At 41.4% G+C, this 25,843-nt stretch overlaps 1 protein-coding gene across 1 annotated transcript in view; it reads left to right on the forward strand.

Annotated features, from left to right (window-relative positions):
* SLC9A9 (solute carrier family 9 member A9) overlaps nucleotides 1–15,602 on the forward strand; it is a 592,312-nt gene extending 576,710 nt beyond the window's left edge. Inside the window, exons 15-16 of the mRNA XM_008008833.3 lie at nucleotides 12,109–12,214; nucleotides 13,872–15,602. Coding sequence (XP_008007024.1) covers nucleotides 12,109–12,214; nucleotides 13,872–14,099 — 334 coding nt within the window. The 3' untranslated portion in view covers nucleotides 14,100–15,602. The remainder of the gene's footprint in view (nucleotides 1–12,108; nucleotides 12,215–13,871) is intronic.
* Nucleotides 15,603–25,843: the final 10,241 nt, after the last annotated feature.

Genomic DNA, 25,843 nt, shown 5'->3' on the forward strand with positions numbered 1-25,843 from the left:
AGTGTGAGCTCTGGGGTAGCCAGCTAAAACTCCAGTGCTTTTAGGACCACATCCAGTCAGTGTTGGGGACAGAAATCAGGTGGAAATTTCTCCCCAAACCAGAGAGAATATTTGGAATGGAGGAGCACAATTGCTTCTCAGAGTCCATTTCTCTGACAAACTGTCAGGGAAGTGACCTTCAAAAGCCTGTTGTCAAAGTCACCATGAGCTAACAGAGGGCATCTAGGTCTGGTGGCACTTCCTCTGACCAGAAAGCCACTAAAAGCCAAGACTCACACTATGCAAGTGGCAGCAGCATTCTTCTCCAGAAATGTTTTCTTTCAAAACAACTTGAGCCAAATGTAACACTACTCCATATGGCACAAATAGATTTCATCTGTATCTGGTAGGTGGCAAAGATCCCTGGAAATCTGTTGATCTGTGTGTCCAAAGAGAAAAGTTTTAAAGACCTAATAGTGGTAAAATTTATATTGTTATCATGGCACTATGCAGCTCATAGATGCAACACTTCCAAACTCAGAGCCTTTCAAGAGACCAGATACCATTCTGGTCCAGTGGTTTTCAGCGCACTGTTGAAATGCAGATTACTAGGTCCTACCCAAGGAGATCAGCTTCAAGGCCCCAGGAATGGTATTTTAACAAGCACAAGAGGAAATTCTGATGCAGATGGTCAGGCAACTATACTTAGGGAAACACTGGGTTTCAACTTTCTTCTGTATTAAGATCCCAGGATATAGATCAGGTGAACTCTCAGGTTTCCTCCAGCCTCATGATTCCAATTATGGCCCCTTGTTTATCTTGTGTCCATTCGCCCTACTTAAGCTGGTTGCTTTGGTATCCTAGAACCACCTTCTTTCCTTTAACTTTTCCAACCAACTCCATTTCCCTTTCTCTGTCCCTTGTCTGGCTGGCTCTGAGGAGCCAAACAGTATTATCTTTACATTTGATAGGTAGATCCTATAGATACCATTGCTAAAACCAACTCCCAATACAACTAAGATAGTAAGCATACCACTTTATCAGCCTTTAATCTGCTCTCATTATTAATACTTAATCACCCCTGACCAGAGTTTCCTATCTCAGGTCTCTAGGAGGTTATGGATGGGTTTCAAGGCATCTGAAAACTCTCTGAAATGTCATGTGAAATTGTATACAAATAATATGTATGTAGGCAGTTTGTTTGTTTGACAAAAGTCCACAGCCAGTGAAGGTTAAGAACCATGGTTTCAGATATCATCTGACTCACCTGGTTGTGATATAGGAAGTTCATTTTGATAATTCTAAGCTACATCGTTTGCCTCATGGACAGTTCCTAGTCAGCTTAAGCAGCCCCTACAGAAAACAATATCAAAACCTAACTTGACCATGTTTCTCCTATTCATTGGTAATATGCTAGACACTTTACTAGTCAACAAAGAAGATGGCACTGGCATCACAAGCATAGTCTTTCAATCCCTCCAAATCCCTACCATAGAAACAGGGCAGAACAATTAAATAAACAAAACCAAAAACCCAGAGACACATTTGCAACAAAACTAGGGGCAAGTTTTCTCATAAATCTAAAATTACAAGTGGGTGGAGACAAACTACCAATACCACAAGTATATAAAGCAGGAAAAAGGAAGCAATGGAGTAGCATCAGATGGACCCGAAGACAGGAGAACCTCTAATTACTCAACAGTATTCCCTGAAAAGTATAGTTGGAATGTTTTTCAAAACATCCTTAAAATTGGAGTTGGGGCTATCACATTCTCTAACAGTAGTAACTAGAGGATCTCAGTAAGGTAGACAAGGGCTGGAGTCATCAAGGCCCCTGAGAGCTCTCAAAATAGATCCACATGGTCTCCCTCCTAGGACAGGGCCCTATACTGAGGAGAAATTGCCTGTAGGAATTAGAATTGAGCAGGATAAGGTCAGTAGAGACAAGGGAGAGACAGATAAGGTCCAGATCAGCTAGGCAGGGAAATGGCAGGAAAGCTCATAATGCAAACAGCCATACTTCACACTGTGAAAAAACAACCAGAGAGAGAATTCTGAAGCTTAGAAAGTTTTCTAAATCCTGCCTCATTCTCTAAGTTTAGGAAAATGAATTTCACATAAAAGTGAATAACAGAAACGAATAGAGATCAATTCCTACAACAGAGCTATTATAAGAAAAATGAGGGTGTTGAATAGAATAATACTCCTACAAACAATGAAAACATGCCAGAAAGACATGCTCATAAAATAGATCAAAATTATAACATATCAAACAAGTTAAGAGACTAAGAAAATGATACAAGACATGAAAGAATTAGAAAAACAAGCTCCAGAAATAGAAAAAAAAAATTTAAAAATCAAGATTACACTAGAAAGAATACAAAAGTGAATAAGCACAATGGATAATATCTTAAGAGAAATACCAGGTAAAGAGGAAGAAAAAAATTAATCAGAAATAAAAATAATTCAAGACAAAGTGACACATATTGAACATAAAGAAATTGAATATCTGGAAAACAGGAGTCCCTAAAGAAGAAACGCAAAGCAAGGAAATAGAATGCTCCTAAAAACGATCTTGAAATAACATGCTTGGAACTATACATTGAAAGAGCACACAGTGTACCTGAGACATCAACCTTGAACAACCAACATTAGATAAGTTTTAACAAAAGTCATGAACTTTAAAGAAAAAGTCCTTTGGGCATCTTGGGGAGAGGGGGGAAGCATGTGATTTATGGTAGAAAGAAAGGTTCCACAAGTTCATTAGACTTTTCAGGAACAACTTTACATGTCAAAAGAAAATATATTTAATTTGCTCCAAGTATAAGCCAATGCTTTTATTTCCAGCAAAATGACTTTCAAAATAGGCACGAACTATTAAAAACATACAAGACCTCAGAATATTGTTCCCATGAACCCTTGCTAAGAACTCTACCGAAGAACAAGCTTCAGACAATTAAGATGACTAGAGAGAAATTGACAAAAGGCCTGGAGGTAGGCATGAGATCACTAGTCACCTGATCATTTAGCTAGGACTAAATGATAGTTAAGAAAGAAACAATATAGTCTGTAATGGCTATATGTCCAGACAATATAAATATATGACAACTATCTATAGTTATACCACAGGAGTTTTGTAAATGGGAGGTCAGAATGCAAGGAAATGCCAAAAATATTTTAATGCTTTAGGTAATTATTATGATGGCATTATCAGTATTATTCTGAGATTGCTGTGTCTCTGATCTAGGAGAAAGCAAATGAATCATTGTGGAATATTCTCAATTTATTCTTTGTGTCCTTGAAAAACAGAAATACTTGAATTGGAAATATCCATAAGAACTCATGAGATCTAGAACCAGTGGCATGGTGAAGCCAATTCACACCAACAGTTTGTACACTTTTTTCAACTCCATGGTCAGTAACTTTGTGTCAGTAGCTTGAAATCCGCCATGATGGGAGTATTTATACACCATGGAAGCCCGGAATTGCTACAAATCCAGCCTATCTTCCCCAACAGAAAGTCAATTGTTAAACTATTTGCCAGCACCCCACAGTATATAGCAATCTTTAGTGTCCAGATCGTAATTTTTGAAGTACCATTTCTCTCTCTCACACACACACACAAACACCAAAAAAAAAAAAAAAAAAAAAAAAAACACACACAGGAAATTTTGGACAAATGGTTGGTTTAAGGTCTGAGACAAGAAATATATGAGAAGCCTAGAACAACTTGTCACACAGGTAAGTTATAAAGATACAGCCAGGCATGGTGAATCATGCCTGTAATCCCAGCACTTTGGGAGGCAAACACAAAAGGATCACTTTGGTGCTAGGAGTTTAAGACCAGCCTGGCCAATATAGCAAGACCCTATCTCTACCAAAAAAAAAAAAATTAGCTGGGCATAGTGGCACATACCTTTAGTCTTTTCTTAGCTATCAGGCAGCTCTGAGTGGGAGAATTACTTGAGCCCAGGAGTTCAAGGCTGCAGGTTGCAGTGAGCTATGATCAAGCCACAGCACTCTAGCCTGGGCAACCAAGCAAGATCCTGTCTCTAATAAATAAACTTTTAAGTTGTAATGATATTGGCATCATGTCAATAGGACTCAAGCCAGTTTGGAAAAAAAAAAAAAAAAAAAACTCCCACTGACCAAAGAGGGTCAATTTGACCATCAACAATGATAATAACTGTAATAAAATACATTGAAATTAATTACAATCATGTTCAAACAAAGTCAAAGAATGAGTCATCTTCAGAGAATGATAGGGAACAAATCATTATCTAGAAGGCTGATAAATATATGGACTGAAGCAAGCATTTATCTTGCCATTCCTATATCAACTGTTCCACTGAATATCCTGATGGAGTAAATGAAAATGTCTCTTTACAAAAGTATTCTACCTTAGAAAATAATAGCTAATTACAATTCCACGATTTTGCAATTCCCAGTAAGCAAATATAAGCATTACATATCAACAGCTGCTCAGATCACACAAAGAGACCGCTAGATAATATTTCCTTCTTTAGTCTTGCTAAAGGGATAGACCAGAACCTGAATCTGATCTCTGGATCCAGCTGGAAATTTGCAGGAAATACCAAGGATAGAGGAACATGCTGAGCTGCACATGAGTCTGCCATCAGCAAAGTCCAGACTCTGGAAAATTCCACAGGTCAAATAGCCCAGGTTCTTCAGATAAATTGTAAAGAAAGTAAAAGGGTGAAGGATGAGTTTATAAATTAAAAGACAAAACATTTTTTATGGGCAAGACCAAACTGTAGTGCATAGGAATACATATTTGGGTGATAAAACTATAATATAAACTCCAGGAAGTGATTGGTATAAAATCAAGATGATAGTTTCTTGTGGGACAAGGGGAGACCTGTGATTAGGATAAGACACCTGCAAGGGACTTTTGGAGTGAGTGACAAAGTTATGTTTCCCGCTCTGGGTAGTTTCCTTGCCTTAGTTTGGATTTGTGAGGTTTGCTGTATCTTGAAGGAGGTTTTGGAGACACAAAACGGGAAGCCTTGCTCCATCACCCAGGCTGGACTATAGTGGCGCAATCATAGCTCACCACAGCCTCAGACTCTTGGCTCCAGTGATCCTCCCAAGTAGCTAGGACTTCATGTGCATGCCACCACATTGTTGGTTTTGGAACGGGAAGGGGTTTGTTTTGTTTTATAGGAATGGGGTCTTGCTGTGCTGCCCAAGCTGGTCTCAAACTCCTGGCCCTCAAGCATTCCTCCCCTCTTGGGTTCCCAAAGTGCTGCGATTACAGGAATGAGCCACCATGCCCTGCCTCCCTGTTTCATTTTACAATAAAAAATTTCTTAAAAATATAATCACATTCTTGCCCTCAAAGAGCTCAGTCTAAAGAATGGATGGGGCCGGGCACGGTGGCTCAAGCCTGTAATCCCAGCGCTTTGGGAGGCCAAGAAGGGCAGATCACGAGGTCAGCAGATCGAAACCATCCTGGCTAACACAGTGAAACCCCATCTCTACTAAAAAATACAAAAAATTAACCAGGCGTGGTGGCGGGCACCTGTAGTCCCAGCTACTTGGGAGGCTGAGGCAGGAGAATGGTGTGAACCCGGGAGGTGGAGCTTGCAGTGAGCCGAGATTGCACCACTGCACTCCAGCCTGGGCGACAGAGCAAGACTCTATCTCAAAAAAAAAAAAAAAAAAAAAAGAGAGTAGATGGAGAGGTAAACAATTAGTTTCAAGACAATGTGATCAATGCTGTCAGATAGGTATATATATATATTGCTTTGGAACCAGTGTGGCACTGAAACAGTTTATTTAGCATGGGAGGTCCAAAGAGGCTTCTGGGAGGAAGGGACACACCAGCCTGGCCTTGAAGAGAGAGCCATTCTCCAAATGGCATAGGAGTAATAAAGCCCAGCCCAGGCTGCAGGGGGTCACATCACAGTTACTCCAGGCAGCCCTCTGCACCCATCAGTGTTCATTGCAGCATTGGTTGCTTCCTTTCTGCCCCTGCCGTTGTCTAGAGCAATTTCCTTTAAAATGACAACGGTAACAATTATCAGCCAAAGGAGCACATGTTCACATATTTATGTGAACAAACTAGTGTCTCTGCCTTTTCCTTGTTTTTAAACCAGAACTTAATGGATAATCGAAGAGAAGGTGCCATCTTGATAACTTTTTCTTGAAATAGAGCAGCTGCAACAAAGACAGAATTCCACCCCCAGCCAGATTCTCTCTACAAGCACTCAGAGCAGAACTGGAATTCCTCTCTGAATTCTCTCTCCAAGCACAGAAGAGCTTAAGGCTCCTTGGTTGGACTCTTAAAGCCTTCCTGACCTGACCCCTGAACACCAGAATAGCTCTTCACATCCTTAGCCAAGAAAGCAAGACAATGAATGTCCAATTACAGAATCTGACATATCCAAAAAGACGATAGAGAGTACAATTTGTTAGGCCACATTTCCTGAGGAACAAAACGGAAGCGGTGCAATTTGTATACTGGAATCAAAGAGCAATGGGATGTGAACAATTTGAGGTGTCCTCTGTTCCTGGGTGCTGTGTAAACAACAGTGTGGAGGCACAGCAAGTGGGACCTGGTTATTGTGCAGCAATGTACAGACTTGGAAAGCAAGATTGGTGTCCACTCCAGGATGCGCTTATCCTTCTCACCCACCGGGCACTGATCCCTGACCATCTCTGGTAGCAAGCTGGCATTAGAAGCTAAAAAGCACTTTAGAAATGGAGGTAAGAATAGAAGGGAATAGAAAAGCCATCTGTTTACACATTTCCTGATCTGTAAAATGGGACTGTACACCTACAAGTGTAAAGAGAAAATAAGACATATGGAAATGCTATATAAATGAAAGGGCGTAGGGTAGAGTATTCCTGAAAATCCTATATGGAGATGAATGTGCTTTCCTTCTTTACACAGCTGGGTGCTGACAAGTATTTTATCCTTATAGCAAGACCATTTATCAAGTCTATAAACACTTTCAAATGCTCCCAATAGGCACAAAGTCTTCTTCCACAAGCTGAGATGTGATCATTTGTTAATCTACTCCCAAGTATAACATTGAGTATTCATTTTGTTGAGTCAAGTATCTATCCCAGCCCTCAGACAAGATGCAACAACTGGCAGAGACCATTATATAGGTCTGGGTTCAGAGACAAATGGGATTATGGCTTGCCTTATACCTGTCCTCACCCTAAAAATGATGGCTTATGGACATAGGGAGACAAAAAGAACGTGGTCTACTATTTAAGATTTGAATCTTATATGGAAGGTAATACTCCAGAGAGACCACTGTGTTCCAAACTCACCTGATCAGTCACATGGGATGCTTGCTGAAAATTCACTGTCTTAGTTTACTTCCCTGATCTGCTGAATCAGAATCTCCAAAAGAGGTCTTTAAAATCTGAATTTTTAACAAATGTTCTAGATGATTTTCATGATGAGGCAAGTTCAGAGAAAAATAGAACACAGCACCACAGGGTTCTAAAAGTAAAGATTTTTAAAGAGGGCCCAAGAAAAGTGATGTCTTAGTCAACTTGGGCTGCCATAACAAAATACCATAGATTGGGTGGTTTAAACAACAGAAATTTTCTCAGTTTTGGAGGCTGGAAGAATAGAGTGGTCAGGTCTTGGTGATGGCTGCCTCTTGCTGTGGTCTCACATGACCTCTTTGTGGAAAGTAGGAAGAGGGAGAGAGAGAACAAACTCCCCGGCATCCCTTCTTATACGGGTATTAATTCCATCATAAGAACCCCATCCTGATTAGCTCCCAAAGGCCCCATCTCCAAATATCACACCTTAGGGCTAGGGCTTCGACATAACCCTAGCTATGTTAGAGGGTGGGGGGATGCAGACATTCAGTCCACATAGGTGCAATGGGGCTTAGTCCTTCAAAGGACCAGGTGCTCGTTTGTGGAGCTGAATCTTTGGGGTTTTTGCTTCTCACCAATCTATGCAAAGCCACACCATACAAGCCATAGGTTTAAGCAAGCTGTGCACCCATTGGTTTCAGCAATATACAATGAACAAAACATGATGATTTAAAGCAAACAACAACAAAAGATAAATCAATGTCACCAGGCATTTTGGATGTTATTCAGTTAAACACCAAATTTAACTCTGGACCTGCTGATAGCCCAGACCAAAGGAGAAAATGCATTTGCTAACTGTCTTTCCTATTTCACACAAGTTAAATTCTGGGTAGAGTTCCAGCTTGTACTTACACCTCCTGAACCATACTGCTATTCTCAAACTTATGCCCTTTAAAGATGAGAAAAGTCATTGTTTTACCCCCAGAGCTGAACATTTTTTGTCTCAATGCATTTCTGGCTTATTAGAGAAGCAAAACTAGTCATATTAAAAATTCCCAATGGGGAACCTCCCTCCCCATTCTGGAAGCTGATGAGAAAAATAACACATTTTGCGAAATCTGCAGTTTGGGGTTTTTTAATAGATCAGAAGAGTTTTCTTACCTCTTAATAATTCAGGTAACCCTGGAGATCCAGCCACTTTCCAGACATTGCTCAGCAATGAAGAACTCAGGATGTCCCCAATTCCAAATTGGTTATCCAATTAGGCAAGTTCCGTTACTCAGTGTCGTTGTAACAGAAGGAGGATAGCTCAGTGTGGTAGAAGAGTCCCTGAATTCAGGCCCAGCTCTGCTATAAACTAATCAGCAGTTTCCATTGAACAATTTATTTACCCTCTCTGAGCCTGTTGCCTTCATTAATTCAACTACAATTTCTTAAGTATCTAAGAAGTGCCACACTATCCAGGTGAAGGGGACAGCCTTCAGGAGACCACAGTTCGGAGAAAAGGGAATTTTCCATTCTGTAATGTAATGGTTCCTTTGCTTGTATGGGTGCCTTGTCTCTGTTCCTCACTAGCTTGGCACATGAAACAAAACCTGTGAGTGTATGATGGAACAAATGAATGAGTGAGTGAAAGAAAACAGTTTTTTAAATCACCTTATTTTGCCACTACCACTCTTCCTAAGGTCCCTTTTGTCTGATAACTCAGACCCAAGTAGTCCAACTTTGATTTCACCTTTCTTAGGTTTCTAGCACTCAGAAAACTCATTTGTTGGCTGTAATCTGCCCCTTCATTCTTTTCTGGCACTGTTCCTCCGAATCTACTTCCATCCCGCATACACCCCTGAATATTTTCCTATATTCTAAATCCAAACATCCGTTGAGCACATAATATATAGCAAGCACTGGGCAAACCAAGATGCTGGAGAACAGACTCTGCTCCACATTTTCTGTGGCTGCAGACAGCGCCCTGTGTATCCCGTTCACGGCCACAGAGGGTATGCCTCCTTTGACTCACAGCTACTGAGATACCAAGACAAGCAAAATGATGCCACAAAATTCCCAGGAGAGTCTTACATCAAATAATTCTACCCACCTCTCACCACCTCATGCTAGCCCCCTGTACAATAAATTTTAACAAAAATAGCTGTTTAGGAGGATTGAACCACCTTAAATTTTCCATCCACTTAGTAGTCCATGAATCTGGGTGCTACACCAACTGACTGGGGCACAAAGCTCTTATCTCTACCTTCAGTATCATTTTCCCATCATTATCGAACAATGAGACACCAGTTTCTCTGGAAAATATTACTCAGTTTTTTTAAGGAAGTAGCATTTTTATAGCATGTCAAGGTTTAAAACCGTTTCTACATATGCTATTTCAGTCAATATTCACAACAAAGCCTGAGGCTCAGAGGATAAATAAGTAGGCCACACGGTCAGTAACGTGGCAGGGCTGGCATTTATGCCTGGGTATGAGTCAAAATCCCAGAGCCTGCACAGAGGGAGCCAAGTGATCCTGTTTGGTTTAGTCCTCATAGTAACTAAAAGCTACACATTTAGCCTTTAAGCATTTACTCCAATAGCATTGTATAGTAGTATCCCGTTATCTGCCGGGGATATGTTCCCAGACCCCCATGGATGCCTGAAACCTCACATATGCTAAGCTCTGTATACACTATGCTTTTTCAATCTGATAACCACAGTGGCTACTAAGTGACTAGCAGGCAGGTAGTGTAGACGGTATGGGTACGCTGGACAAAGGGATGATTCATGTCCCACGTGGGGTGGAATAGACAGTGTGAGATATCACTCAACTCAGAATGGCGCACAGTTTAAAACTTGTGAATTATTTCTGGATTTTCCATTTAATTTTTTTGGACTATGGTTGACCACGGGTAACTAAAACCACGAAAAGTGAAACCATAAATAAAGGAGCATTACTATGCATAGATTTAAAGAGATAACCTCATCAGGATTTTTTAAGGGTGTTCACTACACAATCCTAAACTTATATTTTACTTTTGTAACGTTATTTTGGCTTTTGCAGTGTGTTGAGCCTCTCAGTAGAAGTTACTCAGGCCTCTTTCAAGCTCAGAGCCTTGACAAACTTTTTTTTTTCTTTTAACATGACATCACTAAAAATGTTGCTTACTTGCTGTCACTTTTCCATCTTTCCACCTGGAAAGAAAATTGCTGGATTTTTAAAATTTGTACTCCAGTTGTACATATATCTTGTCCACCTCGCCTCCATAAAGACATTTTTATTGACCTATACATACTATAAACCCCAGAAAGACCACATACCCCAGCCTGAGTCTGCAGCTCCCCAGCAGAGGCGAGATCTTGTGCTTTGCTCTCCAGAAAAACCCAGCTGGTTGCAAACCAGGACCCTGCCCTGAGAATTGTCTTCTAGGGGTGATACTGGAGGATTCAAATAGCAGAGGGAGCCTTTGGATTATTTAAAATTATATCCGTAAGCCTTAATTCCTTCATACCTAAAATGAAGGAAATAACACTAATGAAAATTAAAAGAACATCAAGAGTTTTTCAGATTTGTAGATATATTTACAAGATACTACACCCAATACCAGGCTCTGAACTTTAATATCTTCGCCTAACTGGGCACAACAGCTGCCTATCTGAAAGGAGGGATCAACTTTTCTATTTGCAGTTGGAATGGCGGGCCCTCCTAACATCTTCCCAGTCACTCTCCTCGCATCATAACAAGGCTTCATTCAGGTGCATGGCCTGCTTTGGTGACAAATGCATCAAGCCAGAAGTACCAGACTCTTTGGCCTCCACTGGGCTGCATCTTCCCTCTATGCCCACATGCTCAGGGCATCATGAGAATGGCATGTGAATTATCCAGCTATAGATGGACTCCAATAGAGGCATCTCCAAGATCTTCTCATGCCCTGAGTGCCTGAGCGCAGCTGCGGATCTTCACGATCCAACCAGTGATCACTCCTCTCCATTCTTTCCGTTTCCCTATTTACCATAGCTTTTTGGAAAGTTGATGAAGGGAAATATTCTCCAGCAGAGGAAGTAATATAAAGCTTAAAAGGCATTTCTGATGGAATGGTGAAATAATTCCACTGCTTTCCTTTGAGCAAAAAAACTCAAGGCAACCTGAGGCAGCTCTGGGGATTTCATTATTGATAGACTGGAGAGAAACAATGGCTTTAGCTGAACAAGTTTTTCTCTTAACTTGTTAGAGCACTTGGGAATGAAGAGATGAGAAAGACAGGTGCTAGACAATAGAACAAACCCAGCACCAACTTATTTACATAATTTTGTATAGAAATCCATTGATGTATGAAATATAAAGTGACTGTTGAATAGTGAAAATTAAGTATTTTGGAAAACAATCTATGTTCACTACCTAGCTCTAAAATAACTGAACATTTTGTAAAATACCTCTTGCATCTTTGTAAAACTTACTGGCAGTTTAAGCTATGTGTGTGTGCAGTTTTAAGAAAAGACAATCTTTTATGTTATCGTTTAAGGTAATTCTTAAGAATGCATTCTCTAAGCAGATGAGACATTGAGTCGGGGATAGGATGGGAAGAGCACATTTACACTTCTAATGCAGCATGGGCCATTCACCATTTCTTCATGATTAAAGGCTATCAGGAAGGCTGGAAAAGTATGTGTAGCAAAGATTATAAACAGCAATTTTTGCAGGGCAAATTGCTTCCTAAGTGAGGGAGTAGGGGATTTAAAGGCAAATGTAGCTGTCTCACATACAAAGGTTTGTGCTGTGTGAGATTCCTAAATCCTAACTCCCTTTTGACGAGTATTCCTTAACAGCCCTCCCAGATATCTGAAACCAATTTTAACCCACTCTGGTCCCCCACTGACTACAACATTACCTGAATGGTGTGGTCCAATTTCCAGGCTGCTTACCAGTCCTCAAGCCTATGGGGTAAGTAAATCTCAGGCCTCTGGGGTGAGGTATCCCTTGTGGGACAGACTTGGTGAATATCGATGAGCCCAGGAACCTCAAAAAGCCTACTACTTGCAGGATTGAGGAGGAAGCATTTTTTAAAAATTCACTGCGCCAGGAAGCATTTCTCTTATCAATTGTTGCTGATGTTGGCTTATTCTTTTTTATTGTTACCAATATTTTTAACCATAAAATGACCTTAGAAAATGTAAAAGAAGCATCCTCACAAACTGCTGTGTTTTGAGGTTTTGAATATTAGGTCTGTGCTTTATGACTCAAGGGAGTGGAATGAAAAATGCTGAGAGGCACTTAGAATCATTACCAACAAATCAGAGAAGGGAATTGGAGAAGTGTGCAGTCTTAGGGTTGCAAGCGCCCTTAGAAGTGTCCGGCTGGCTACCCCTGTACACAAACAAAAACTCATCTCAGGTGTGTTCAGGGCACAGAAGCCTGAGGCAGTGGTTCTCAAACAGTAGTCTCCAAACCAGCAGCCTCATGCCCTGAGTGCCTGAGCGCAGCTGCGGATCTTGCTAGAAATGCACACTCAGGCCCCGCCTCAGAAACTCGAGCTTGAACAATGATCTGTATTTTAACAAGCCCTCCATGTGATCCTGGGACAGGCTAAAGTTGGAAACCACTGCCCTAAAATCCCCCAGCGAGGGCCCATCCTACAAGTAGTTTAGTATGGCCTTCCCAAAGCCAATAGAAGAAGAATTGGGATCTTAATTCTTTCAAGGGAACCTCTGTATGGGAAAAATTATTATTAGTCAGATCCAGTTAGCTTCTAGCATTATCCACTATGGTGACTTCCAGCCATTTCTAGACTTGTGATACTAATCCCAAGAAATATGCTGAGAAGACACACTTTTAAGGTAAAATGTAACAGGAGGCCAGGTATGGTGGCTCACGCCTGTAATCCCAGCACTTTGGGAGACCAAAGTGGATGGATCACTTGCAGTCAGGAGTTCAAGATCAGCCTGGCCAACATGGCAAAACCCCGTCTCTACTAAAAATACAAAAATGAGCCAGATGTGGTGGTAGCACACGCCTGTAATCCCAGCTACTCACGAGGCTGAAGCAGGGGAATCACTCAAACCCCAGAGACAAAGGTTGAAGTAAGCTGAGATCGCAACACTGCACTCCAGCCTGGATGACAGAGTGAGACTCTAAAAAAAAAAAAAAAAAAAAAAAAAAAGTAGCAATAACTGTGTTTCGAGGATTTTTTGATAGGCAAGAATGTTACAAAACCAACATGAGAATCTTCCCGTATTCTGAGATCATAGGATTATGCTAACTCCTAATTCCTGTCAACCCTAGTTAATACCAGTGGTGGAAATATCCTTAACCCAAGGAGGAATGTAAGTAGCATGCTCTTCAACACCTCTTACCTCAGGCTCAGAGACCCCTTATGGCTGTACAGCATCAGATATTCAATGCTGACTCAGGGAAAGGCTGTACCATGCCTGCAGCAGAAACATCGGCCAAAGCCAGACAAGGCAGTTACAGAAAGAAAAACATGCATTCTATTTAAAAAAAAAAAAAAACACACACACATACACACACACACACATTGTAGGACTGCTATTGTTTTCTGCCTTCATCATGAAGTGACACCTCTCTCTCTCTTCCCAACCAGGAACAGCTAAAAGATGATGATGTGGAATGCATTGTAAACCAGGATGAACTAGCCATACATTACCAGGAGCAAGCCTCCTCACCCTGCAGTCCTCCTGCAAGGCTAGGTCTGGACCAGAAAGCTTCACCCCAGACGCCAGGCAAGGAAAACATTTATGAGGGAGACCTCGGTCTGGGAGGCTATGAACTCAAGCTTGAGCAAACTCCGGGTCAATCCCAGTTGAATTAATTGGCATGAAGAGTACAGATGTAATCACAAGGAATGTAAGGCTCACTGAGGAATACAAGCCAAGCTGATGAGGCAGTATAGGGGAGAGGCTGGAAAATGTATTAAGAGCATAAATTGGAGAGAATCAAAGCCTTGTCACATGGATCCTCTGGTGCCTGAAGAAATGAGAATTTATTATCCCTCTCTATTATGCAAATGAATTTAGTTTTTTGACAGCAGCCATTTTGATTACTGGATTGACTGGGGTGAGGATGGGGGTATCAGGAGTCTAGCTGCTGGAGGATGGGACAGCTGTGCTGGGTCTTCAGGGCATTTCTGCTGCGTATGCAGCTCTCCAGGCCCTTCACTTCTATTCTGGATTTTATTCCTCCACTAGGGAGAGTTTAAAAATAAGAAAAGAAAGCTTCTGAGAGTAAACATTTTGCTCCTAAGCTGAAGGGAATGTACAGCTATTTAGTAAGTGATAAGTTTCTTATTTTGAGGACTTGACTCCCATTTGCTCTCAGTGACCCCAGGGCAGAGCCCAGAGAAGTGTTCCATACCCACTGCTGATGGCTTCCCAGAGTCCATGCTGAGTTGAAAAACCTATTGTTCTTGTTGGCATCCTTCCTATGCTACTTCTCCCATCACTCAAAGGGGTTGCCTATGGTCGGGTGTGCTCTGCACTAAATGCAGCACCACTTTCAAGCTTGGTAGGACCATTCCAAGAAAAGCAGGTTTCTTCTCCCCATACCACATTGTGCCTGAAGAACAAGGCTTCCCGTCTTTGCCTGCATGTGAGTCACTTCTTGGCTGTGCAGCAGGTCCCCCCGTCTCCGTATGCTGGAAGGTAGGAATCTGCAGCCCATGTTGCTCTGCACCTGGCAGCAGACTGTGCAGGAGCCCCAGCCTGTCCTCCAATTCCAGCATTCACAGCTGATGAGCAGTGCAAGAGCAGGGCGACAGGAATGGAGCCAATGATGTGTAAGTTACACTGAGGAGCCAAAGACAGGCCCTCAGGACTCCCCCTTACAAGGCATGGCTCATGGCCTACATTCCAGAGACCAACAAGATAGCTTTTAATTCAGCTGCATGACCTGTGCCTTTTAAGCCATAAAGATACCTCAAGTCTAGCGCCTCTTGAAATCCAGATGTTCATATTACACTCCAAAAAATAGACTCCAGGCCTAGGTGCCCAGGCTATGATGAGTCTGCTTTTGAAGGAGGTAGGGAATGACATCTTCCTTGGACCCAAAGCTTAAAAGTAATGTATGCTTTGCTGACCACTGTTAGGCCTTAAACGTTCACTGTGGTGGTATCAGGCACACTGCTATGTGCATCAGTTTTTTGTGTTTTTTTGTTTTTTTGGTTTTTTTTTTTTGCTTTCCAAACAGAATCTCCGAGACACAAGTTGTTTTATACTCAAGCTAAGTACAATTTTGTCATTTCAGGTAAATATGATAAGTGGTGGAACATGAAGTTTTCTAATTTGACTTAATCCTAATAAATGTTTGTTATAAAGTATGATTGTGTTTGGATAATGCTTTATTTAAAGTCATTTTCTCTTTCCAGGTGACTTGGTGGTTCTAAGCTCTTATACTCAGCGTGCTGGCTGAAGTGGGCACTGAAAGCTAATGTATGGGAGATGCAGGGATCCTCTGGGCCAAAAACAGCCAAGGGGATAGCAGGACAAGTCACTGAAGGAATGAAGAGAGCAGGGATGGGCTGGGGAGGCATCCCAGAGAAGGGAAGCCTGAGTCAAGCGGAGGGACACAGACACCACCTTTCTCACTAGGGATGACCAGGGTTCACAAAAGCTACAAAAATAAGGGAAGGAGTTACTAGAGGAGAAAGAAAAGAAAGGCAAAAAGATAAAAGGTTCATCTTTTTTTCTGTCCCTATTATGCTAAAAGGAAGAGAGGCAAACTTGGCGTTTTCTTTCTCTTTGTGTGGAGAAAGACACCAAGGAAAGAAAAGATCCACCCAAAAAAGGCAAACATTAGTAGGGGGCAGGAGTGGAGAGAAGGCAGAGAAATATGACATACCAGATGGAAATGAGATCAAGTGGGGAGGGGAGGGTACACAATCTAAAACTAGCACCAACTTGCTAAGATGGTGTAGCAAAAATAGCCTCCTGCCCTACAGGCAAAGCCCTCTTCCTACTTAGAAGTAAAAATCTCTTTCCCTCTGAACATCATGAGCTGTTGCTAACATGAACAATGAAGGGCTATTTAATCTGGGCTTGTTCAGGTATCCCAGCCGACTTCAGGTAGGTACGATATAAGATTGAGTAAACTGTGCCCCACCCAACCTGTAAGACAGTGTTCCAGTTTCGTGATGTGATTGCCAGCCTTCTTCCCTCTGTATCAGTCCAAGATCCAAACAGAGGCTAGTGTCCCAGTTAGCAATTCATAAAACCAAATTCCCTTTATGCTCGTATTGTAAGGATAATAATTTATGATGTTAAGAAAAGGTCTGTGCTTTGATTAGCATCAGGACTGTGAAATTCAAACCTATTATTTACTGCCAGTTTTAATGAATAATAAAGGCAAAAGAGCCTTATGCAAACCACTAATTCTTCTGCTGATTACTAGAGCTTTAAGCCGGACTGTAATTCATTGACTTACAGGTCTCCCCTTAACTTCCTATCATGTACATCATACACACATTCATGGGTACATGCATACATACTTCCACTCACTTCCTCTACCAGGCTCCCAGCTACAGCCTCTATGCTGTTCCCTGTGGCGCTTGGGCATGTCAGAGCAAGTCTGAAGCCTGGTAGCAAGTGACATCAGGGTCTTCATTCATGACATTTCAAGGAATTTTTTAGAGGGCAATTTAATATAAATCCAAGCTGAAATTTCAAATACCCTTTGACCCGACAATTTCATGTGCAGAACTTTTATTCTAGATGTGCCAGAAAGTTTATATATGAAAGGTATCTACTAAAACAACTGAATTGCCATCAGGTTAAGTAAATCATAGCACAGCCATTTTACAACACAGCATATGTGCTGATATGGAATGATTTCCAAGACATTATTGTTAAATGAAAACACCAAGTTGCAGAACGGGATGAATAATGTGCGACCATTCTGGCAGGTTAAATAAGAAACTGGTAGTATCATTGCCTTTTAAGAACTAGGTGACCTGACTCTTCTCTTTTATACCTTTTGAGCTTTGTATTCAGATATGCATTATTTAATTTGGTGCTGAATACATAAGGTTCCTATGAAATAACTCATTCCAAGTACTATGCTATTAAAGGAGTAAAAACCTGAAAAGCTGTTATTTTTGTCATAAATTTTTGGAGACCCTGAAAATACAAAGGGCAGCACCAAGAGCTTCTGGGTTTATTTATTTATATCATCTAACGTACACGGATGCGAACTATATAAAAAGTCATGAAATTCAGACAAATGACTCAGTCCCATCCATCAAACATCTAGAAGACAGCTAAAAAAGGAATGATTATTATATAGCAAACTAGATGACAAAGCTCTAATAACTAGAACAGTGTAGTATTGACCCAGAAATAAGCAACAAAATCAAAAAAAAAACTAATACGAGTACAGAAACAGTCCCATGAATTTCTATATTTAGAAACTTAGTTAATTAAAATGGCATTTTGATTTGGGGTAGGAATTAATGGGCCAACTGACTATCAATTTGGAAAAATAAAAGTAGGTAATAACATCTAACATATACAAAACTAAATTCTAAGTAATATAAACAGCTAAACAAACAAAAAAATGTAAATCTTGGCATATGGACAGCCTTCCTAAGACAGATGCAAACTGTAAACAATAAATTCACTACATAAAAATATGAAATAGGACAAAAGACATAATAAACCAAATTTTAAAGCAAGATGGGAGAAAAATATGTATACACTTTGTGTTGTATATCAGACTGAGGGTTATTCCTCAGAATATACAAAGAATTCTTACCAACGTATGAGAAGAGAAAAAACTACCAAGTACAAAACTGTGCCAAGAATATGCAGAATTAAATATGTACATCTTCTACCTGGAATTTCTACTTTTAGGTATCTCCAGAAAATAAGTCCTTGGCATTTATACATAAGAAGGTGTACAAAACAGTATTCATTGTGGCACTGTTTGTTACTGCAAAACACTAGAAGAGAAGGAAGAGAGTAATGACACACCAGATGGAAATGAGATGAAGCTCCTATCAACTTAAATAACTAGGAGAAAAAACATATTCATTAATAGAAGAAAAGTTAAGTAAACAACAGAGCACCAATACTAGGGAATACTCTGTGGCAATTATACTCTGTACAGAAATGGGTCTATATGCATGCACTTACATGGCAATATTTCCAAGATGTGTTGCTAAAAAAACAGTCTGGAATAATAGTCTAATTAGCAAACAGTGTAGGATTAGGAAAACTAGATCAAGAAGGCTTTTTGGTTTATCTGTATTACTTTAATTTTGTACAACAACACTGTATGCATGTGTTCTCTGCTTATTAAAATAAATTTAAAGGTATGAAAAATATAAATGATTAATACGGACACTGTTGCTGAATTCTGTCTAAGTAAAGAGGACCCATGAAAGAAAACGTCTACTCTGAGGGCCGTCCTGCCTTCAAGATGGGAAAGTGGAAAGGAGAAGGGGGCATGGTCAAGAAACACTTTGAAGTAGTCACATTTGAGTGAAGTCTTGAATGATAAGAGTTTTTGAAAGACAAGGAGACATGACTGGTGCTGGTCTGTGGGGCAGGAGGTGGAGCTGGATCACTAGAGTACAGTGAAGGCCTTCCAGTTGAAGGAAGCAGCCTGGCATCTTAGAGGACCTATAAGCTATTCCACACCAGTCTGGGCCACAATCCTGTGAGAATGGGGAGCTATTGAAATATTTTAGGGAAGGAAAATAACTGCATGGGTTGTCAGGAGAAGGGGTGCTAGTAAGACCAGCGGCAGTGCAATATCCCGAGAGAGGTGACAAGAGATGCAACTAAGGCAATATCAGGTAGGAGGGAGAAGACAGTTTCTAGATAAGTTTCCGAATTAAATCTACAAAGTTGGTAACTGATTGCATACGGAAGTTAAGGAAGCTGGAAGGGCCCAGAATTACCCCAAGTTTAAAGTCTAGATGATGATTGATGATTTCACTCACTAAACAGGAATTGAGAGAAGGAACAGATTGGAGGAAATCAGAAATGTTGATTTCTGCTGTTGCTGTGCTTGTGGCCTTACACACCTGCTCTACTGTCACCAGTGGAAAAGATCTGAGTTACCCCCAAGTTACCAGTGGCCTATGTAGAAGGGGCTGTAAAACCTTCAGTCCTTGCCTCCTCAGAAGAATGAATTTAACTGAGGGTCATAACACAGAAAAAGAGACCAAGGCAAGTTCCAGAGCAGGAATGGAAGTTTATTTAAAAAGGTCTTAGAACAGGAGAAAAAGGAAGGTGCAAACAGGCACATGAAGGTTAAAGAGAGAAGGTCAAGTGCCCCATTTAATCCTGATCCTAGGACTTTTATAAGCTCAAGTCTTTCCCATGATTTTTCCCTTAGGGTAGGCTGCCTGCATGCGCAGAGCCCTCCTTACCCTTGGGAAGTGAGCACGTGCAGTGTGTTTAGGGAGGTAGACACATGCCCATCTGAGGCTTTCTTCCTTTTTCAGGTGAAGTGAGCCCCTGGAAGATCATACTTTACTCATTTTTGTCTCTTAACACACAGGCCCAGGAAGTTCTCCCTGGAGCCTGCATTCAATTAACACTTTTAATGTTAACAGGCATGGACCATCAGGAGATTGTCTCTCCCTGGCTGCAGAATTATCATTTTTAGAGAGGCAGTGTGATAAATGTCACATCATCACCCGACATTTCTAGTGGGTGCGGGGAGAGCCCTCTCCTGCCCCACTCACAGCTCTACCTGTAACACTACTTCCCAGTTGCAAATGGCCAGCTTGAGCAAAGTATCATATCCCCTGGTACCTGACACGCAGCTATTAATCTGGCAAATGCACTTTTCCTGGATACCTGTTAGTAAAAACCACCCAAACCATTTGCTTTCAGCTAGCAAAACTAGCAATACACTTTCGCCCTCCTACTTCAGAGGTATGTATCAACTTTCCAGTCCTAGGTCATAATTTAGTCCTTAGGGACCTTGATCACTTTTCCCTTCAAACCATCATGCCTGGTCCATTGCATTGATGTTACTTGGACCTCACAAGAAGTAGCAGCAATTACTCAAGACATACCGGTAAGGTATTTATTTGTATGTCAGAGGTTGGGAAATAATTCTGACAAAAATGAACGGGCCTTCAACCGCAGTGAAATTGTCAGTGGTATGGGCATGTTGAGATGTCCGCTCTAAGGTGAAGAATAAGCTGTGGCGTCCGCCTTCCTACAACCAGAAAAGGCATGATGCATAGTGGCTTTAACTTTGAGGTAACGTATTCTTCACTTACTACTCCCTCTCATTTACCAAGGTTGTGGGTTGAATTACATCCCCCCTGCCAAAAAAAATATGGTACCTATGAATGTGACATTACTTGTAAATAAAGCTTTTGAAGATGGAATCGAGTTAAGTTGAGGTTGTACTGGATTAGAATGGACCCTAAATCAAATGATTGGTATCCTTATAAGGAGACACACACACACACACACACACACAGAGGAAAGAAGGCCATGTGACAATTAAAGAAGAGATTGGAATAACGCAGCTATAAGCCCATGAACACCAAGGATTGCTATAACCCAACAGAAGCTAGAAGAGAGGCATGGAACAGATCTTTCCTCAAAGCCTCCAGAAGGAACCAACCCTGCAAACACCTTAATTTCAGACTATGGCCTCTAAGACAATGAGAGATTAAGTTTCTATTGTTTTAAGCTACCTAGTTCATGGTAATTTTTTACAACTGTCCTAGAAAACCAATACACAAAGTGACCTGAAAACTTTCTAGTTTGGAGTGGGGCCCAGAACAAGAGAAGGCTCTGCAACAGATCCAGGGTGCAGTGCAAACTGCTCTGACATTTGGACATGATCCAGCAGATCTGATGGTACTTGAAACTGGAGTAGAAATTGAGATGCTGTTTGAAGTCTATGGTAAGTCAGGTTTTTTTTCTTTTCTTTTTTTTTTTTTTTTTTTTTTTGGAGATAGTCTCGCTCTGCCACTCAGGCTGGAGTGCAATGGGATAATCATGGCTCACTGCAACCTCAGCCTCCAAGGTCCAGGCGAATCTCCTGCCTCAGCCTCCAGAGTAGCTGGGATTACAGGCACCTGCCACCACACCTGGCTAATTTTTGTATTTTTAGTAGAGTTGGGGTTTCACAATGTTGGCCAGGCTGGTCTCAAATCCTGACCTCAAGTGATCCACCCGCCTCAGCCTCCCAAAGTGCTGGGATTACAGACATGAGCCATTGCACCCAGCACTCAGTCACTTTAGATAAATCATAGTACAGAGCCTTAGTAGGCTTGCTACTCGGCCTTAGTAGAGACGGAATACTTAACCATGGACCACAAAGTTGCCATGTGTTCTGAACTGCCCATAATGAACAGGATGTTATCTGACCCACCGAGACAAAGATGAGCCTGTACAGCAGTACCCCATAATTAAATGGAAATAGTATATGTAAGAGATCAGGCTCTTGCAGGCATGTGTAATTTACATGAAAGCATGTATAATTTACATGAGGAAGTAGCCCAAATGTCCATAGTCTTTCTGCTATTATTTTTACCTTTTCTCTCCCAGCCTACACATAATAGCCTCATGGGGAGTTCCACAGGAGCAGTTGCCTGAGGAAAAGAAAACTCACATCTGACCTACAAATAGCTCTGTATATGCGGGTACCACCCAAAAGTAGAAAACCACAGCACTACAGTCTTTCTGGAACATCCCTAAAAGACAGAGCTCAAGAGGAATCCCAGTGCGCAGTGCGCCTGGCTGTTCATTTTGTTTGGAAGGAGAAACAGCCAGAGGTAAGAGTCTACACTAATTTATAGGCTGTGGCCAGTGCTTTGGCTGGTCAAGAGTTAGAAAGATCATGAAAATGGAGACAAGGAAGTCTGAGAAAAAGGTATGTGAATAGACCTCTCTGAATATACAAAGATTGTAAAGATATTTGTGTCCCATGTGAATGCTCATGAAATAATGACCTCAGCAGAGTTGGATTTTAACAGTCAAGCAAAAAGAGTAACCTCTTCTATGATAACATTCAGCCTCTTTCCCCAGCCACTGGGTTGCCCAGTGATCTCATGAACAAAGTAGCCATGGTGGTAGAGGGATAGAAGTTCTGCATGGGCTCAGCAACATGGACTTTCACTCATCAAGGCCAACCTGGCCACAACCACTGCTGAGTGCCCATTCCGCCAGTAGCAGAGACCAACACCAAATGGCACCATTCACCAAGGTGATCAACCAGGTATCTGATGTGGGCTGATTATACGGGACCACTTTTATCATGGAAAGGACAGCACTGTTTTGTTTGTTTTTGAGATGGAGTATCACTCTGTCACCCAGGCTGGAGTGCAGTGGCACAATCTCAGCTCACTGCAACCTCGGCCTCCCAGGTTCAAGCGATTCTCCTGCCTCAGCCTCCCAAGTAGCTGAGACTAACAGGCAAGTGCCACCACATGCAGCTAATTTTTTTGTATTTTTAGTAGAAATGAGGTTTCACCATCTTAGCCAGGATGGTCTCAATCTTCTGACCTCGTGATCTGCCCGCCTTAGCCTCCCAAAGTGCTGGGATTACAGGCGTGAGCCACAGCACCCAGCAGCACTGTGTTCTTATTGGAACAGTTACTTGCTTGGATATTGATTTGCCTTCCCTTGAAAGCAATTCGTCTGCCAAAACTACCATCCATGGACTTATGGAATGTCTTATCCACCATCATGGTATTCCACACAGCATTGCTTCTGATCAAGGAACTTACTTCACAGCAAATGAGGTACAAAAATAGGCTCATGCTCAAGGAATTCACTGGTCTTCTGTTCCCCCTTTATCTGGAAGCCAGCAGCTTGACCTACCAAGGAATAGAAATGATCTCATGAACAAAGTAGCCACCATGATTAGCCACGGTGGTAGAGGGATGGAGGTTCAAGGAATGGCCTCTTGAAGACTCAGTTACAACCTCAGCTATGTGAAAAAAACCTTGCAGGGCTAGGGCACCATGCTCCAGGAGACTGCTCTAAATCAGCATCCAATCTGCAGTGTTTCTCCCACAGCTAGGATTCATGGGTCCAGGAATCACAAGATGAAAATGGTAGTATTACCACTATTATCCCTAGTGATCTACTAGCAAAAGGTTTGCTTCCTGTTCTCTCAACCTTAAGTTCTGTTGGTCTAGAGTGTGGAGCCCTGATAAGAAAGTAACAATGAAGAAGTGGCCCCAGGTGGGGGAGGGCCCCAGGTGGGAAAGAACAATAAACAGTTATTCTGACCCATAGCTAATCAAACAACCCCAACAACCTCTGCATGTACGGTGACCTCCTTCTGTGGTGGCCCCAGCAACACAACCTTGGAATGCATGTGGCCCCCTCCAGCATGGCTCTATAAAACTTCCCTCCAGTCCCTGCCTCTTTGCATATAGCCCCTTCTCTGCTGTGCTACCTATTGCAACCTTACAACATATTTTCATACTTTCTCTGATAAATCTGCCTTTCTTTACCTAAGACTGTCTTGGTAAATACCTTTACTGTCTGTGACACGGGTCCTAGGTAGCCACTACCAGCAACATAGAGGTCAGTTCTAATGGGAGAAATACTTCCACCAGGAGATCCCATGATTCTACTGCACTGGAAGCTGAGACTGCACCAGACCAATCTAGAGTCTTCATGCATCTGAATCAACCAAGAAGGGAGTTATTGTACTGACTGGAATTATTGATCCTGATTGCTAAGGAGGATTTGGGTTCCGACTCCACAATGGAGGTAAAAAAGAATAATGAAGATCCCTTAGGATATCTATTACTACTACCATGTCTTGTGATTAAAGTTAATGGAAAACTACAACAATCCAATTCAGGCAAAACTGATAAAGACTCAGACTCTTCAGGAATGAAGTTTGGGGTTCATCTGTGAGCCCAAGAACCACAACTAGCTGAGTGCAAATAGAATATGGAATAGACAGTGGATAAAGGTAATTATAAATACCAGCTACAGCAATATGACCAGTTATGGAAATGAGGACTTTAATAGTTATTTCTTATTTTGTTATGAATATAAATGTGTTATGCAAATACTTTTGTTTTCTTCCCTCTTATGCCATCATCTAACATAAGCTAATAATAGTTATATCACAGTAATAAGTTATAGAAAATCCAAAGAAAATGAAAATTATGCAAGAACTTTGATTGTCTTCTGGAGAAAAGGTTAATGTGTTTTCAGTTGTATGCAGGATACTTGTAGCATTAAGAGGAAGTATGACTTTGTTATTGTCTTTATTTAGAGATTAAATGTGATTTAATGCAACATATATGGGTGCCAAGTTGACAAGGGTGGCCTGTTGTGGCCATTTTTATGTGTCAATTTGGCTAAGATATAGTCCCCAGCTATTCAGTCAAACACTCATCTGGGTGTTGCTGTGGAGGTATACTTTGTAGATAGTTGACTTTAAGAAGATTATGCCAGATAATCTGAGTGGACCTGATTCAATCCGTTGAAAGACTGTGAGAACAGAATGGAGATTTCTGAGAAGAAAGAGAAATTCCATCTCTGGACAGCAGCTTCAGCTCATGCCAGAGAGTTCCAGCCTGCCCTTTCTGATAGCCTGCCCTACAGATACCAAATTTGCCTCATCGGTCCTCACAATCACATAAGCCACCAATTCCTTGCAATAAATCTCTCCCTCTCTCACCCTTCAGATTAGAGCAGGGCGAACACTGTAAAAAGGATGTTCACAAAAATAAAAAAAGTAGATTTGACAAATTCAAATGTTTTTGAAAGGAACACTCCAGGAATTTGTTTCTTAAAACCACATTCCATGCTGTATCTTTATTTACTTATAGTTTGATCCAATCTCCTACCCCTTCTCTATCAATAGCACAGTTCAAGGAGAAATGATGTTCATAAGGATGGCCCTGAAGCAAAATCTTGGAGTACTTGAAGCGTTTGAAGCATTCAGGTACATTCATCATTCATGGCAGGGCAACTGTTAGTCTAAGTGTACAGGCAGTTCAAGGAAGATGTTTGCCTAATTTGGAAGGTTCCAGATGCCTCTCAAATATTGTTATCAACCTGTCATTCATTCTGTTCAAGAAACATTTATTAAACCCTTAAAATGTACTGCTGATAATCAAGGTTAGGAATTGCTGATGCTGGCATCATTAATGGGATAAATGAAGATGGGGCAGAGGAGAAATGACAGAGTCCAGAAAGTACATTAATTTGCAGATATCATGACCCACCTCATCACACAGATTGATTAGTTTTAGCAATGAATGGGGAGGAAAGGGGAGCTCCAACAGCAAGCCTATAGGTAAAGGAGGGACTGGACTATCTGAAGGCAATACTACAGTGGCCAGTGTCTCTGCTTAGCAGCATCCTCCTGCATGCCCCACTCCCTACTGGGAACTGGTCAGTGGGAGAAGAGCACCTCAGCAACACCCTAACATAAGGAATCAGATTCAAATGCCCCTACTTAATAATGTGGCCAAAAACAATACAGAGTCATACTGTGAAACTCATCAATCACATGCTTGGTCTACAGGCAGTGCTCAGTTAAGCAAAATTATCAAGTCACCCTTCCTGACACTTCATTGTCCAGTCATCTAGCAGATGGCAAGTGTTCAGA

Source organism: Chlorocebus sabaeus, chromosome 15 (genome assembly GCF_047675955.1).
Source record: "Chlorocebus sabaeus isolate Y175 chromosome 15, mChlSab1.0.hap1, whole genome shotgun sequence".
In the NCBI taxonomy this organism is placed as follows: domain Eukaryota; kingdom Metazoa; phylum Chordata; class Mammalia; order Primates; family Cercopithecidae; genus Chlorocebus; species Chlorocebus sabaeus.